This window comes from Temnothorax curvispinosus, unplaced genomic scaffold (genome assembly GCF_003070985.1).
Source record: "Temnothorax curvispinosus isolate PA1 unplaced genomic scaffold, ASM307098v1 QBEX01007135.1, whole genome shotgun sequence".
Lineage (NCBI taxonomy): Eukaryota > Metazoa > Arthropoda > Insecta > Hymenoptera > Formicidae > Temnothorax > Temnothorax curvispinosus.
Genome location: NW_020216915.1, coordinates 677 through 19,062, shown reverse-complemented (window position 1 = coordinate 19,062; position 18,386 = coordinate 677). Strand labels below are relative to the sequence as shown.

Here is an 18,386-nt window from a genome sequence, read left to right as displayed (position 1 = left end):
TAAAACCGGTAGATGACATCAGAATGCATAATTATGTATGTTTTACTGGCAGTGAACTTGACCTTCAGTTTACTCAAAACGCGCTGGATTTATCTGGTCACAATGTAATATGTATTCTATTTCAGATTTTGGAAACCTCAGTTCTTCTATATGTGCTTATTTGCGATTCTTAATGGATCCGATAACCAATTATCGTCTTGAGTAGCATTTACTGCGCACATCGGACAAAGAAAGACTTTATCGTGGAGGGACGGCCTTCCCCGACAACAGCCTTTCAGTAACAAATTAAGGATTTTAAGCCGAAAGTAATTAGTTCGGACGGACGAGGTGTCACTTTATGAAAGCGGGGAGACAGAGAGTCAGTCTTCATTGTCCTCGGCATTAATCCTTCGGGGACGTTCATAAGTTTTTGACTCGCCGTCTCGTGACATTAAAAGCTTCTGGCGCGAATTCTGAAAGGCGCAATTTACGTATTTTTAAACGATCTTCAGTATAATCCAGGTGTTTATCCCAAATACAGTTTTGAAGGCGTAATAATTGTAACGGGAACTTTTTTAAGGAAATTGCAGGGATAACAATAAAAAATAAGAACAATCGAATAAATAAGAATTAAATTATATTTATACGTAAAAAGAAAATAATATTTGTTACATGTTTTTCTCATTAATAACACAATAGGAAATGGAGTTTTCATCATACTGTCCAAATTGTAATCTTCCCCGAGTCTCCGTTGGTGATTTATCTTGGCCGCAGCTCCGCGGAAAAATATCGTTTCGAGGAAACGGGATTTAAAGTTTGGAGTTTATCTAAGACAGCGGCGCGCAGGCAGTCGTAACTTTTCCGTCCTTCGAGTTTTAAAATACGTAACAAAGATGTAGCTACAATATTACAGAGAATAATAAATGTTTCCTAAATCTCAAACAGATTTTCGCAATAGGCAATATTTAAAATAATTTATCGCAATGTGTTACCTCTATAAAATTTATATTACAACTAACAGTAATATAATTTTAACACGTAAGGGTTTAAATAATCTGAGAGGTACTTTATCTTCAAAACTTGCTCATAAGCAATTGCATCGAATTGCCCATCGATCTCGAAACAATCCCATCGCTGGGAAACGTGACTCGATAAATCTTATTTAGTCTACCGCGAGGAGATAGATTATTCGATTGCGTGAAAGTTTCCAAAGTCGGACATCCTCTTTAGTTACTACATAGACGCAGTTAGTCAATTAAAAAATAAAGAGAGAAAGAAGAGAAGTTGAAAGGACAATAGATACCGGGAGAAAGAGAGAAAGAAAGAAGATATAAAGGAGACGACAGGAAAAGAGGGGACAGAAAGAGAGAATGATGAAAGACACTGGGATTTGCAGCTCCATCGGAGAGAACAACCCTTTCTTGCTTCACTAAGAATGCTTTGGGGTTGCTTCTGATCGAGTAAACATTTAGGCCGCTTCACCAGCAATGTAGACATAAAATCTATCTACTTTTCTTCCTTTTATCATTATACATCTTCACTGCGTCACTCGTTAAATCAGTTTCATTGAATGAATATAATTATGCAACAACACCCATACGTTGCAAAATACAATACTGTATTTGGCGCGGTTTATAAAATGTATTTTTTTGCTATCGCTCGTTTTCTGGCTTTTAAAAGCTTAGTGTCGAAAATCGTGACGCTATCAACCGACTTTAAATATTCAATTTTAAAAGCGAAGTTATACATAATTCCGCAACGAGAAGAAGAACGCGAGATTTCACTCCGCGAAGCAGGTAATCAAATCAAACGGCGTCTCGCAATCAGATCTCTCCTGCAGATCTCCGCCCCATAAGATCGAATGGAAAGGCGGAAAGTAAGAAAATATAAATCAGCGGGGTGGATTTAATAATTCACCGAGGCGAGCATGGCGCCCCTTTCCCGAAAGCACAATCGAACCATTTAACCGTGAAACATTGTACATTTTGCACCACCCCCGCCTCCCCCCGTCCGGAAAAGGGTGCGTCGCTATTCGCCATCCCCATGGATACTCGACCATCCGATTATCCCGTTACAAAAAACTTTCCCTTAAGCGTTCCAAGCTCTGCAGAAGATTTAATAATTTTAAAGAAGCAAAACAGTTCGATGTCTTGTCAAGAAATAACAACATATATCTTCTTCTTAGCGAAATAAATCTCGCAAAATCTATGTACACCGATGTTGCTTCGTTAAAAAAATACGACATGAATTTTGTTTTGATTACAATGTTTTCCTTAACAAACGTAATTCTTCCGAGTTTCCTTTAAACGATAATATCGCGACGTCCCATTCGTCTCCTACGACGAATGAAGATAGGGCCGATCATCAATACGTCGTCGTGATGCCCTTTTCACCGCAGTCTGTTATGGAATTCCTAATGACGATGGGGCAACGTTTAGAAGCGGCTGTAATAACAACCGCCGGCTGCTGGAGCTCGATAGATAACGCGGGAAAATATTCAGCGATAAAACACGCGTCACTCACGTAGCTGGCTGATAAAAGAAAAATAACAGTCCTTTTTTATATTCTGATCTCTTCCGCGACTATACATAATATTGTACGTCCAGTATGGTGATTTTATATGAATGAGTCAGATAGATATTTGCGGAATTGTTAACGAAGACGACGAAAAACAATTTTATCAATTTTAAACACGTAAAAAGATTGTATATTATCCGCGGAATCGATTGCGAACAATCGCCGAGAGAGGCTGCCGACTGCTTCGGTAACATTTACATAATCGTATTTCGGATCCTTTCGCAAGGTCATTTAATTATCCCCGTCGATGACTCGCCTCCGGGCGAGTTATATGCCGGGTGTGCGCAAAAAGTGGAACAAAAAAATCAATTCCAGACACGATTGTAATTTACGAGGTATGTTTGTATACTCGCATAGAAAATCGAGGATCGATTTTTGGCACGCCGACAAAATATGGAACGGCTATAATGTCATCCGATCAGCTCGTATAAAAATTATGTCGGCAGTTTGAGATGCTAATATTGTCGAGAGAGCATAATTTTGAACCGAATAGCTCGTATATAAATTTTTACGCGACTTACCATTAAAATATATTCTTGGATTTATGAAAAAGTCATCTCGGAATGAGGCCAATAATGGATGGTCGGACGAAGAAATATGTCCCTGAATTTAAAGTCTATTAAAGTTTAATAATTCAAGATAAAGACCAGAAGTTTAAATAATAGTATTTCGATTTAATAGTATTTCGAATAATAGTATTTCAGTATTTCGATTGTACCCTGTTCATAATTATAATTCACAAAATTTTAAAACGTCACAAAAAAATTGCTCTTCGACTGATTAGCGTCTACCGTGAGAAAATCCAGCTTCTCCGTTTGTCATATCGCTCTTGCGAAATTTTGAATATTGCATGACAAGGAGAGGAGACGCTTTTTAGAATATCAAACGAACGAGGGCGCGCGGTATTATCTCTCTTTCTCTATGAAGCCGGAGAGCGGATAAGCCGGTTGTCCTAGATGCGGGGGATCGATCTGCATGCAGATGCACCCCCTCACGAGCGACACAAAGATGGCAGATCAAAGAGTGGTCATCAGTTAACATTCGAGCCACTCTGAATATTTCATACGCGGCCGTGACCGTGCGTAGATTGCACGCACGCGAGGTGCAAACGCAACAAAGGCGAGAGAGGCGACGAAATATTTTTTTTTACGCGGAGACACGGTGACGTCTTTGTGTGCGTGCGCCTCCGTACAAATGCCGATGGAGGCCTTTTGTCTCACACGATTCGGAGCTGATCGGAGCTTTGACCAGCGCTTCGACGCTCGTCGAATGTTGGCAGATTGAAAACTTTCGCAATATCGAGTGCAGCTGCTCAACGCTTCCTTCTTCTTGGGATAAAGCGCGCCGTTCCGTCCGTATTCTTCTCCGACGAACGATTTAAATCGTTTGCCATTAATTCGCTTGCTGTAAAGCGGAGCTGATGAGATTCTGTTATTACATTTCGTTCTTGCATTTCATTATTACATTTTATTATTGCATTTATTATTACATTTCATTACTGCATTTAATACATTACGTATTACAATTGTATTATTCTATTTCGATTCGCATTTTGTAATCTGTATTTATGTGAATTTATCTTTCTTTCCGAGACAATAAAGTAAAGTATTTAAGCGGAAGTTATGGACTAAAAAAAACTTATCAGATTATATTTCGATAAGAAGCAAAATACGAAGTATCTTCTTTCTTTAAAAAATACAGATATCTAAAAATGTATCAAGTATATAAACAGAATAAATAAATATTGACATTTTCAGTAATCGAGCGGAATCTTGTGCCTAATAATAACTTTTTTGAGTTTTCCTTGATGTATTTATAATTACTTAAGACATGTTAATCTCTGTGTATAAAAAAAGTCATTTTTTTTTTAATATTTCCAATTTAAGAATCTTTTCAACACTAGTCATCCAGCGTACGAGCAAAAGTAAAAGAATGCAATTTAATTTTTTTTAGTATTATTTTTTTAGTTTAGCGTGAAAGGTTAAAGGTGGCGATAAACGCTATATCTGACTATGAAGATTGCCTTCCTAAGATATCGATCGACATAACAAAGAAACCTTAGCTGGCAAGCTGAGTGAAAAGCGGTACCCCTCCAACGAGAGTTGTGAATCTATTTGACTTACTTACAGTCTGTCAAAGGTGTTCTGTCCCTTTACAGATGAAAAGGAGCGAAAGAGGATTTAAAAATCTAACGGTGTGTTCCATCATACTCCATAACTTTAAATCCCCGTGTCGCTTTTTTTATTATCGAAAATAGAAGTTTTCTGAGACAAAGATGCTTCACGATTCGAAGTAATCTTTCTGTTTTGTATCCAAAAATGACCAATGCCAAATCTACACAGAAGTTGAAATATTTTGTTAGATTCACCGAAACAAAGACGTTGACGAAAGAAATAATATCATAAAGAGCGCAATCAATGATCTTTGAAAATAAGTCGAAAAATATTTAAATATTTTCTTTATTTTGAGATAACGATACAAAAATAATCCGTGCGTTTTTATGTAACAGACCGTATCTTGTCAACGGAATATCAGGCCGAGACGCAGAGAACGCCTCGTCCATATCAATGACACGGTTCCTATGAAGTAGTTATCTACGAAAAAAAATATCACGCTCGAAGCCGATCACGTACTCATCTTCCCGTATTGCCTTTCCCCTCGAAAACGTTGTCCTTCCACTCCGTTACCCTCCAGTTTCAATTAAGGGAATTTGACGAATTCGCAAAACTGGTCATCCGAAAAAAACTCGAATATAGTTCCTTTATTAAATATATTTCCGATGAATATTTTTTTATCGAATAAAATCGAGTTGTTTGTGAAAGATTTGTTGCTAAAAAGGCAATTTTCATGCATCTTAGTTCATATATGTGCTTAATTCTAAGAAAATTTGTTTAGGGCTATAATAAATAATCTGGATTTATATGTTCATTCCTTTATTACAAACGGTCGCACATGCGAGCAACAATTATAATTAATCCTATTTTGTGAGTGAAAACGATAATAGTTATAACAATATATTCAATATATTGTGGCGCTTGTTTTGAAGTTTATCCCTCTTGATTGCTGCGACAATTAAATGTACCAATGCCAGAGATTTATGTCTGGACACCTTTACCATTTTAGTGTTTAAATAGTATAACGCGAATTAAAATCAAAGGTAAAAATATAATACAAGAAAAATATTTTTATCTTTGATTCTTTGATTTTAATTCGCGTTATAACTTATTTAAGACTAAATTTAAGACTAAAATAATAAAAATGTCCAGACATAGGTACGTGCCCAGGCATTGGTACATTTTTATCTTAAATGCTCGTTAATTGAGCCCAAAAGTACTTTGGTTAGAATATCTCAAAACAAGCATCAAATATCGCTCTAAAATTTTTAATATATTAGTACACAAAAATATCGCATTAACATTAATTTTGTCAGTCATTATATCATGTATTGCAACATCAGTGTGCGTATAATTAAGCTGAATCCAGCTTGTACAATGTATCCTTGAAACAATTAGGCACCGGGTTTTCGAGAAACGATCTCTCTCGAGGATTTGTTAAAATTAGATACCTGTATAAATTCAACTATGTTAAATTTATATGTTAAAAAATCTAACTGTACAAAATATATTGTGCATCGCAAAAGGCACAGATAAGTTTCTCTCTTTACAATATTGCATAAAAGAAAAATCGGAATTTTTCCGTCATAATAAAAACTCGTATCTACAAAAACTTGAATCAAAAGCCTGAATTTAATTGAGTTCATGAAGCTCGAATCAATGTAAAACTCTTACAAAAATTCCGAAAAGAAACATCCTATTTACATGACAAATATCGACAGAAAAACACACAATTGATTTGGAAGATTTATGTTTCGTGCAAATAAAATTTTGCTCTTCGGCAACCTAAGATTTCAATAGCGAATATTTCATACTATCTCATGTGAATGATATGTGACTACATGTATTTATTCTATATAATAAATATCTTTTCTTGTACTAGAACGAGTTTTGTAAGGCACTATAAATAATTGCGTTCCCATATTGGGAAGATTTGTATATTAGATGGGACGCTATGTAACTATTTGTTATATTTGTAAACGGTTGTTATATAAAGTTATTACTTTCTGAAGATACAGGTCGTTCCTAATCAAGATTTTCTAGTGGCAATAGATTTGCTTATTCAACAACAAATATATCTATCTATATCTTGTAAAAACTAATTTATGTATATAAATATTATATCAGTTTTATTATCAACTGGAAGCATCTGTTATTTCTGTTATAATAGGAAACATTATTAAACTTTAGAACAAAATATAATATCAAATATATTACTGATGATTCATATTCATAATCTCTCTGTCATTTTTTGTTACTGTTTTATCTTCTTACATTTTACTGTTCAACTCAAAGACTTCTAGATTTGACCATTTAAAAATTGAAGCTACAAAATCCTCTATAATAATAAAATGTAATATATAAAATACATTTTATGTGTAGAAATACTCTGGTTTCTTACATTCTGATATCAACTTTGGCAAAATAATTAAAATCTGATAAAAACACTAAGACATAATACGTTTTGTTAACATAAATCATCTTACATGGATTTGTTATATAATTGCTTTGTAAAGAATAATAGCAATCTATCATTAGGAACTACGAAATAAACCAGTAATATCATTATAACATTGTGTCACGGAGAAAACTCTCTCTTTATGGGAATTTGATTTATATCTAACATAGTATGTATGACTGAGATTTAAATCATCAGATTTTTATCTTATTGCAGCCTAATCAAAACAGATATTTTACCCTGTTTTAAAGTCTAGCTACTAGTGACACTTTATCACTAAAAATGATGGGAAAATATGTAATTGTAGTCTTTACAATTTAATTTTCATTATTCTCTCGATGTCTCAATATAGCTTGCCATATCCTGAGTTCAATTCCTCCCCTAGAATTTTTTATTAGATATTTATCTCTATACGTGCTGCGCAATTATTAAATAATAGACATTATTTTTTACCTTAAGTTTAGTCTGCGAAGATCGTCCCGTGTAACATAACGCAGAATATCTTCCAGTGTATATTCCTCATATAAAAACTAAAAGTATTAAAAGTCATATGTATAAAATAAATAACATGTAATAACTTTTATTTTTATTCTTCTTGCTTATTTCAAACATCAGCGGAATACTTACTCTCTCGATTGATGTCTCATCTATTTGAAGATTCTGTAACCAATCGATAAGGGCCGTATCCGGATGTGAAGCAGAATTGTGCGTATCGGTAGTCATTGAAGACGCTGATATATTTCCAAAAATGCAAGAATTGTAGCTGTGGATATTTAAAATATTCGTTCATATAACGTTAATCAGATTTTTCATGCGTTGTAGTTGTAATACACAACAATGAATAAAATGTTTTCCGTACCCTGATTCCTGTCTTATTGATCTCCTATTAATACTTTCACACAGATGTGTCAACGTGTTAACTTGAGCTCTCTGCTCTTCGAGAGCTTGTTGCAATAATGTCTGATACGATTTCTGACTTTCTATCAATTCCTGAAGTAGCCTCATATTTTCCATCTTTAATGCTCCCATTTGATCTCTATATTCCTTCCAATACTTATTATCAACGGAGTCACCGGTTTTTTGGGATTTTACAGAGTTTACCGTTGATACCCCAGACGTTGATCCTTCCTCGGGACCTTGACCACCAGGTTGTCGTTCTTGTCCAAGTAAGTTAGCACCCAATTCTAGATACACAAAACACAATTTATAACACAAAACACATTCCATATAATGTTAATGTTATATAATAATTTTTAATTACATCTGGAAATATCTAATCTCTCGATTTTCAATAAAATCTATCTAAATCAGATGTGTGTGAACTCAAGTAGGATGCGGTAATCCTCTTACTGAACGCAACGTTCATAAGAGATCCTATATTATTGGTGACTTTCCCTCGAGATATTTTTAGAGTTGACATGATAACATACTAAATCTCTTTTACGTGTATTATACTTGAGATACATGCGTTACACATCTGGTTCATGTACCAAAATGTGAGATTCTAGCTAGCTGAGCGGAACACTTTTTTACTTACAGAAGTGTATGTTCTCATTAATGTTTTCTCGAATATGCGAAAATTTGTTATACCGCTGCTACTTTTATTTTATTGAAAGGAAATAGCACTTACCGGGAGATAAGACGGTGATAGCGGCCTGAACAGCATTTCTTACTAAATTGTCCAAGGCAAACATCCAATGTGGCTTTATACTGTGCATTCTGAGGACTTCATTTACTGCCGTTTGAAATAAATAAATAGCCAAATGTAGGTGATTGATAGCGGTCGAATCGAAATCCAATTCCTCTTTCAATGTTCGAATAGCAGTTACTATTACTTCCTGATTTTGCTCTGCGATATAATCCCTTAAGCCACGCATAAGTAACACTAAATGACTCTAAAATTGTAATAAATAATTAAGTACATGCCGATGATTATTTGCAACGCAATATTATTGCTTCAACGTGTAAATACCATTTGCAACACCGTTTGTCCCTCCGCCTGATGTATACCTCTCATCCAAACCTCGCAAATTTTCGCCTCATCTTGGTTGAGAACCCTCGTTAATGTCATACGTCTTTGGCTATCTTTCTTTAAAAGATAAAAGCCTTCTTGCTCCTCTCCAGATTTTTGTCCTGGTTGTCCTGTTTTAATCCCAATTTCTTATAAATATAAATCAATAATATCATATTATAATAAATCTTGGACAGATGGACAAATTCGCAATTTATCTATCTGCCCACGATCGCGATATTATTTATTTATATTATAATCTTGATAAATTCTTTATGATATTTTCTCATAAATAATCTCCGATACTAATTTTATAAAATATCAAGAAATATATTTACCCCCTAATTCAACTTCTGGCGATAACAAGCCACCAGACGAACTTCTTCTGGTCATTGAGACACCAGCTGTATCAGTTTCGCTAGTTTCTATCGATGGAGTATTCCCTATCGCACTAGAAAAATATAAACAGTAATATATTAATCGTATGTTTCTTTTACGTTATACTTTTGTACTACCTATCGAAGTGATAAAATTTTATTAACACTGTGTATCAGAAAATTGCATTAGAACATCCTGCATACAATTCTAAAACTGATAATTTTGTATCTTAAGTATTTTAATACTAAGACATTATTTTCTTATTTAACCCCTTCGTTGGCATTGACGCAAAAGTGCGTCAAATTTTTCCGTGCCCTGTGTGGCATTGACGCAAAAGTGCGTCAACCTTTTTTTTCCTATAACTTGCTTCGATTTGGCATCTCGCATCCAAGTCTTACACGGGGGTTTTTGGGGTCGCTGATTACGAATCTGAATCCAAAATTTGCAAATTCAAAATGGCGGATCCAAAATGGCGGATGAAAATGCAAAAAATTACTTGATTGGGATGAAATTTGCCATTTTGAATTTTCGAATTTTAAGTTCAGATTCGTAATCAGGGGCCTTCAAAAACCCCAGGGTACAAATTTTCAGGATAAAAAATTGTCCTGCCATTTTAGGCACTTTTTGTTGAATTCTCTCTGCCAACGAAGGGGTTAATAATTTATACAATTAAAGATTTAATTATTCTTGTATTATATAATATAAAGGAACATAATACGCGAAGATCTGTTATTTAACATAATATTTCGAAACAATTTAAATAGACCACCTATTTTTAGGATATGAATTATTATTTTAAGATAATTATGTAAAAAGCTATGAGCTATTATATGGGATAAGTCAAATGTTAAAAAAGGCTACTTTATTTAAATTATATTCTAATGTATTGTATTCAGATAACTGCACTTGTTATGTATGTAATAATCATCATTTAGTAAAGCGATTATATGTTAGTATATTTTTATGTCAATGCTTAAGAGAATAAATATAGAACCCAAAACAAAAAACGTTATATAATAAAATATAATTATATTATTTCATTTCAAATAGTATTTTAAAATACAATACTTAATAATAACGTTATATATAATAATTTAATTAATATTATTACTTGTACAAAACATAAAGGAACATAAAATCTGAATGAATATGACTTCTACATATACAAAGCTACTGGGTTATAACATCGAGATACTAAACAGCATAAACATTCAATAGCAAAAAGTGCAGGTGACAGCATAATTACGGATATTTTTTACACAAACCGTTTACATAAGCATTTTTAATACAATAATTAAGCATTTTGACCATTTAATATTAATAAATGATTATATAAAAAATATAATTTATGGTCACAAATAATACGAAACCAACAAAACAAATCGTACCTTTAGTTATACTTTGCCTGCATATAAACAATTTACAAAGTTAGAACCATACCTGTTAAAAGAGAGGATTGCAGTAGGCATGCTGATGGGGGACAATAGGTGAGCTGGACTGCGTTCTCTCAATGGGCTTGACTTCGTTAACCCTGCACTAAATTTAACATTTTATAATTACAATTCGCAACGTGCATTCACATAAAATATTATGCTCTTGCATTATACTCTTTGTGCAATGTTGCAATTTGGACAAACAATTTTTAACAAAAATATGTTATTAAAATATTTTAATAAATTTAAAGGATATAATAATGGCTATTTAAAACTTAAAGTTAATTAAAGTAGAAATAAACATAATTCACACTACAATATACATATAACGCGTGACAATACACAAATTAAAAATACGTTATTCCTTGATAATATTATCATACGAAAGTAATAGAATTCCGCATTTCCTAATATCTCGATGCTGACAATTACCAAGCAACATAAAAAATGAGATTGGCACCAAAACTGCGTGATACAAATGAAATAAATCAAATGAAAGTACAATATACTAAAACAAAGGCGAGGACGCCACAGACTACAAAAATGCTCACACAAAACGGAACATTATAATAAAAGTGGAAATTTTCTAATACCTATCATCCGATTGAGACATCAGCATAGGTGTGGCAGCGACAATGTGATTGTTATTCGTTTTATCGCATTTTCCCAAACGTTCCAATCTATCTGCAGGGACCGATATACTTCTACTGAAATCTGGCGGTGCGACTAACCTGCTGCTCTTCTTTTTTCTGTTATAAATAAATATTTTACTATACAACTGTAAAAACTTATAAAACTCAATAGTACTATGCTTTAATTTTATTTACTCATTAAGAAATGGATCCTCTAATAGCTCTGCCGCGGTTGCTCTTATATCAGGATTTGGCTCAAAACAACGCAATATAAAACTTTTTGCTCTCTCAGATAACTCTGACGGTATCTCAGGATGTATTTTGTAATATCCCACCTAAAAAAACATACATACATCAGACATTTGATAAGTTTAGCAATTCAATAAATGTTATGTATTTAATATTTTAGATTTACTTTGAAAACAGCTGCTTGTGGAGAACCTAGTTCAATGAATGGAGGCTTTCCAGTGGCCATCTCAACTATCGTGCAACCTAAAGACCAAATATCCGCCTAAAGAAAAATTTGAATAATTGTCATTGCGATGATACAAGAAAATATGTCTTTATCCTATGTGTGAATATCCTCAAAACAAAACGTTTAAACTCACAGGCGCACCATAACCACGTTGACCTTTATCAATAACTTCAGGTGCCATGTATTGTAATGTTCCAGTAAATGTTTCTGTACTCGGACATAATCCAGCCAAACGTTTGGACATACCGAAATCAGATATCTTTACAACTCCACTGTATGTATTTACCAATACGTTGTCACCTATAATAATGGAAGTAAAGATATTATTTGCTTTAACAAATAAGCGTGAAATTCATGCATCTTACAAATTATGTACCTTTTATATCTCTATGAACTATTTTTTGATCATGGAGATATTTAAGGCCTTCCAACATCTGTTTAGTATAATATGAGATGGTCGATTCGTTTTCTTTTAAAGGACCCCATTTCGATCTTAGCAAGGCTGATAAACTTCCTGAAATTATGAGAAATTATGAATATTTAGAAATGTGATTTTTTTTATGTTAAAATATTTATTTCTTTCCTACCTCCAGGAACTTGCTCCATAAAGATTTTGAAATATCCATCCTCGCTTACTGAGCCTAAATATTGAACGATATTCCTGTGTCTCAATTGGCTATGTAATTTGATCTCTTCGTGAAGAGGCTGTACATCGCCCAAATTTCGTTCACGAATTTCTTTCACCGCAATCCTGACTTGCGTATTTAAATCACGCGCTGCATACACAACGCCGTATGTTCCTTTGCCGAGAATTATGCGCTTATTTTGATCATCCAATTCATATTCGAACTATAAAAATACATAAATTACAAAATTAATAAAATAATTAAAGGTTATGTACAAAATGCATGTATACACGCTACTAATATAATAAAGTGATATTAAAAATGGATAGAGACCTTCATGCGCTCATCAGTCATGTAAGCATCCAAATCTGTAACCATGCCTTCTTGATCCCTAGTCATCTCCAAGATCAAGTCGTAAAATCTTTGCCTACATTGTACTGATGGCAGGTACATTTGAAAATCATCCGAGTTTTGATGAACATACAGAAACAGGCATCTTTCATCCCTTTTGTATAGGCTTACGCTACGTATCATGTTCGCGGTAAACAACCAATCGTGAACTTGTTTACAATTGTTTCTCATATTATCCAAACACAAATTCCATATTTGTATAGACTTCTCTTCCGCGCCAAGATTCACGTTCACATAACTCGGCATTAAAATCTTTGTTGGTTCCAACACTAAAATCTAATAAAAATATTATAAATGTATTAAGCGTTTTTAATGGAAAGATTATTAAAGTGGGAAGTTCTTAAGAGTGAATCCATAAATCTGCACTAAGAGCAGTTTTATATTATTCTTACTTTGACCCAAAATGTACAGAAGTAAGCTGGATTGGTAACACATAACTATAAGCCACAATCTCCCAAATTGGAAACTGGATCCTCAGTAGAACGATTCCATTTATCAACTTACTGGAAACCGTATACTATCGCCAACCTCCGGCTTTGTAGCTTCGACAAAGTAGTCCATCCAAAAACTGAATATTTGTTCCTCCGGTGAAATTTCAGCTTCCTCATTCTTTTTACGAAACCTATCTATCAGTGATATGTTGCCGATTGTCGATTTCAGATACCTAAAAATTAAAATAATTAATTAAAATAGGTTCTAAATATATATTTTTGTTCTCAATTTTAGACATGGTTGTTTTTTACCGAATAAATATCTAAACTTTTTTTCTCGTATACCTACCAATTCGGTGGCTTTAATTTGAACATACATTCAGCTGCTTGTATAGCTTTCGAATAATCCTCCGCTAATACACTAATCTCAAAAAATGTCGCTACATCCCAATAATCTTTTAAGCTCGGTAAACTGCCTTTCTTGCCAATTAAGTTATTTAATACCATTCCTATGTGCTGTAACTCCTCACTTTTAGAGAATTCATTTCCTGCTATGACCAATAAAGTAGCAAGATTTATACCAGCATATTCGTTCGGCTGAACCTACAAATATAACAAAAACAATACATATATGCATCGACAGAGATGCTTCCAAGAATAGAGAAAAGATTTATGTACACAGATACTATACCTCAAAACCTTTTCTGTACCAGTGGATCGCATTCTTTAAACTCTCCTCATCTGTATGTCTGCTCTCTACAAATTTGTCTTTATATATTCTTCCACATAAACATAACATATCAGGAACATGATTTTCCTTTTTCTCCAGCGCTTTCTCGATAACCTTTAATGCTCTTTCTCGATCACCCTCTTTATTTCGCCGATTTAGAGCAAATGCGTATAAATATCTTATAGCTGGAGTATTTATATAATTCTTGTGAGTTGGTATAGTTCTCAAATCATCAACCAATTGTACCATTGCATCGTAACCCTGATAATTTTAGAATAAATGTAAATGTCTCTGACGGTACAATTCCCATTGGGAAGTATCATTAATCTAGCATTATTTTACCTGTATTTCCCGGAATGAAATGAGAACATTTAAAACGACTTCTCCTGACAGAACATTTGGATCATCTAAACGTTTGCGCATGTTATTCAGAGCTCTGGAGAGTTCTTCTCCAGAATATGTCTCACGCGCCTTGCGTAAATCTGCCAGAAATTTCTCCTTCATGTGTGCTCTGAAAGTTTTAATAAAATCGTGGTTCACATTAACATATTAAACATGTCTGTTTCCTGCACTTCTTGATGAAATAACGATTAAAATTTTTTAATATGACATTTCTGCTTGTACTGGAAGTGATTTTCACATTTACTTACTTGGATTGTATTTCTACATCCTGAAACAATTTCTTAAGCTTCAGAGTGAGGTGCTGTTTGGGATCTATTGTTTCTTCGCTCGTGATTCTGCTGGTCGCTGGGTTAGTAGCTACACATGAGCCACACGATTCCACAACGCGATACGAAACAAATGTATAACTGCCACAGGATAACTGAATAAAAAAATTTTTCTGTATAGACTAGTTCTATGTTTAAAAATATTGCATACCGCTATAATTAAAAAGAATTTGCTTTGTAAACGCTATCAGAAAAATAATAGCTAATCACAAATCACGTAAAAAGATTATTTGTATTTCGCCACGACATACTTTATATATTATGTTATCAATAATGTACAAGCATAATAACTTGAGTTTAACTTTCCATTATTCACAACTCATTTCATGATTATTTGCCATATAATTTTACATTAACTTTAGCACATGCACCTCAACAACAATTTCTTTCTCAAATTCTTACACTTTCTTATAAATTATTCAATACGAAAATTTCAAATAGAATCAAGAATCTGGATGCACTATGACTACAGAATTGAAACGCACGTATAACGAATCGGTAAATGCACAATGTTGCAACGTATTGCGCGTAATCGGTCAGCACTAACTGCTACATTAAGTAACTGCTATATTGAGAGTATGAGCTCACGTTTTTCTACTCCATATTAAGCGGAATTACATATTTGGTGCTTGCCCAACAGGCAGACATCATTTCATTTGATAGTACCGAATGTTAAACTCACGGCTGTCTGACGTCCAGTACCGTTCCGCGCGCACGTTCTACATTCTAACTTGTCGCCGACCGTAGTGAAAATACCAATTCTTTCCGAAGCTCTCAAAACGACAAAAATTTCGCGGAAAAATTAATCAGCAAGCAGAAATTAATTATGTTAATAGCTAAGTGATGATTAAATTCAGATAATTGTTCAAGTGCCTACAAATCAGCAAGATTGATCTACTCGTAAGAAATGCGTGATAATAAGAAATGTGAAATGTATCGTAAAAGCTAACGCCCTTTCACTATTTCCACTTTTTAAAATCTTCTTGTATAAATTAAATACAACACAATTTTCGGAAACAGATACTTAAAATAGAACTTTTTATGTGTTATAAATAATAAATAACTCTTGCGAGAGAAAACTACTAGATGGATATGTTCTCAATATCAAGAATACAGGAATACTGGAACTGTGTGTTTGTTATGCTGCAACAGTGCATACAGTGTGGATCACTTGCGCCTCGGGCAATTTATGAGAGCATTAATTGAGATCATTGCTATAAAGTGCATCCTAAGTCTAACAAACGGCCAAGGTCACTTATGCTTTACCGTTACGTTATGTTCAGCGTTTCGCAATCAGTGTACAAGACTTATTCGCATTTACATTCTAAAAGCATTGAAGAGTCTGAACGGTGTACATTGTACATACGTACCTTAAGTCTAATTGTAGCTTCGGTGTCTATATCATTATACAGCAAAATGTTTTCCTTCATTCCGAAGCTTTCCCTGACACCGAGATGATAAAACAGCGCAGATTGTTGCAACTGTATACTTAAATCCACAACCGCCACATCAGCGTTATAAAACGTGTCCAGCACATTGGTCTCGCCAAAATCAAGTTTCTCAAACTGCAAAAGGTGTATGGAAAATTAAAAGGAGGATTAAAATCAAAACTTTACTCTACAGTCTTCTTGCAACTCTCGTATCTTCACTTATTTATAGCTTTAAGAGTATAGAAAGTATTATTAAGATTAATCTAGTACTTGACTTTTTCGATATAAATAACTTGTTTTGAAACTGATAAGATTGTTATGTTGCAACAGTTCGCTTTTTACTTTTATCACATTTTCGTTCGGAGTCTCGTTCAAAATACGCGTTTTACCATCCTGCTGTTATTCAAATCGTGCCAAAATCGTACAAAAATTATACCTGAATATGATGTATGTTGGCGTTGACCAAATTGCAGGCCTGTCTGACTTCGTCCAGCGCTTTCTTTCGTTGAGCCAGATGTTCCGATTGTTGCAAATCCAAGACACAGGCAACGTCCATCCTGGGCCTCCCCGGCACCGTCGTGTGCCCTGATATGTCACTCTGCGTTCCCACGCTATCCGTACTGGAGATGCCTTCCATGACGCCAGATTGCGAGGCAGCTGCTGCGCAAGTTTACTCTTATATATATATTGAAAGTATTTACTCAGTTGCTACATTGAAACCGATATCACAGATATGATAGCGTAGGCATGAGGTATGACAATAATGGACAGAAACATGTGATTTACCAGCCGTATCGTTCATGTCGCCGCAAACAGAAGGCATGTTGTTGCGTACTCCACTCGCCAGACACTCGACCGGCGCCTCTCTCGTACTCCTCTCTCGCCGGAACACCCCAAGGGCTGAGCTTAGCGTGTACCTGCTCACAAAACAAAATGTCAAACGCCACGTTCTAACTGACATGCCAACGACAAAACGCTCGCCGAGCCGTCGATTCACCTCCACACGTATGAAAGCAAGTGCGCAATGTCATTTCCTCGCAGGATACCAGTCTCTCGTGGCGGAAGCTCAGCTCGGGATCGAACGTACGGGGACAAACGTCACTCCTCGAAGAAGTCATCGCTCTCAGGCCTACGACGTGACCACCGCGCGAAGATAGAGTTGCTATACGAGGCACTTCCAGCGAGGATACGCAACAGCATCCCGCGCGTCCACTGGCAGCGATAAATATAGTAAATATACCCGTCTCCGGCGCTCCGTGAAACTCGAGTGAATCCTGGGGGGGCGATTAATCGGCGCGACGTAGCGAGCGCACGCAGCAGAGGATACCTTTCGTCACAAACATCGTAGAAAACCGCGGACGTTCCACACTCCTTCCGGAGCACACAAACCCGGGAGTCCCCAGTCCCCACGTCCCCCCGAGGTCGCCAAGGTGCGCGAGTACCCGAGCTCTCCGCACTCCGCAGTTCTCCGCGAAGAAGCGTTTCGTGTCGCTTCACAGATGGCGGCGAGATCAGAGGCCGCTCCGCCGGTATAAAAATAGAACGTTCTCAAGATAGCGCCGAATCGCGCCGAGGCCTAACAGCCTAACCTACGGCTGCGCCAAAAGCTCTCGCTCTCGGCGTTGTAAGAAGCGTGTCTGAATATGAACTCTGAACAGTAAATCACAGTAAATCATTTGGATACGCGTATCATATCCAAGCCAGATGCACGCGGCGTTGCTTCACCTTGGCGAGAATATTAATATAAATCATGTGTTATATATGTATATATATATCTATATATACCTTATGGTCAAAAGTTCGAGGCCATTGAAAAATATCTATATGTGAAATAAAATCAAACTTATGCATTATAAATTTATTAACATATTTTTATTATTTTGTTTATTGTTTTATAATAAAATAAAAAATAATAAGATGTTTGAAGGTTTCTACAAAAATATTTTTTAGAAGATAAAAAAAATATAAGACTT

At 35.0% G+C, this 18,386-nt stretch overlaps 1 protein-coding gene across 3 annotated transcripts; it reads right to left on the bottom strand.

Annotated features, from left to right (window-relative positions):
* Positions 1-5,790: 5,790 nt before the first annotated feature.
* Positions 5,791-17,511, bottom strand: LOC112456748 (mitogen-activated protein kinase kinase kinase 15). Of its 3 annotated transcripts, XM_025019483.1 has the most exons (24): positions 17,411-17,511; positions 17,200-17,330; positions 16,850-17,073; positions 16,354-16,548; positions 14,906-15,078; positions 14,598-14,766; positions 14,217-14,516; positions 13,875-14,128; positions 13,599-13,758; positions 13,017-13,370; positions 12,645-12,906; positions 12,434-12,571; positions 12,191-12,357; positions 11,998-12,093; positions 11,778-11,917; positions 11,544-11,699; positions 10,958-11,053; positions 9,478-9,590; positions 9,101-9,270; positions 8,759-9,023; positions 7,988-8,312; positions 7,756-7,891; positions 7,582-7,658; positions 5,791-7,509 (listed from the first exon to the last, which is right to left on the bottom strand). In XM_025019483.1, the coding sequence occupies exons 2-24, from the start codon at positions 17,234-17,236 to the stop codon at positions 7,446-7,448; spliced, it is 4,071 nt and encodes a 1,356-aa protein (XP_024875251.1). In that variant the 5' UTR covers positions 17,237-17,330; positions 17,411-17,511; the 3' UTR covers positions 5,791-7,445. The 3 variants fall into 3 exon arrangements, with proteins under 3 accessions (XP_024875251.1, XP_024875249.1, XP_024875250.1); XM_025019481.1 differs by lacking the exon at positions 17,411-17,511 and having other exon boundaries at positions 16,850-17,070; positions 17,200-17,324; XM_025019482.1 differs by lacking the exons at positions 10,958-11,053; positions 17,411-17,511 and having other exon boundaries at positions 17,200-17,324.
* Positions 17,512-18,386: the final 875 nt, after the last annotated feature.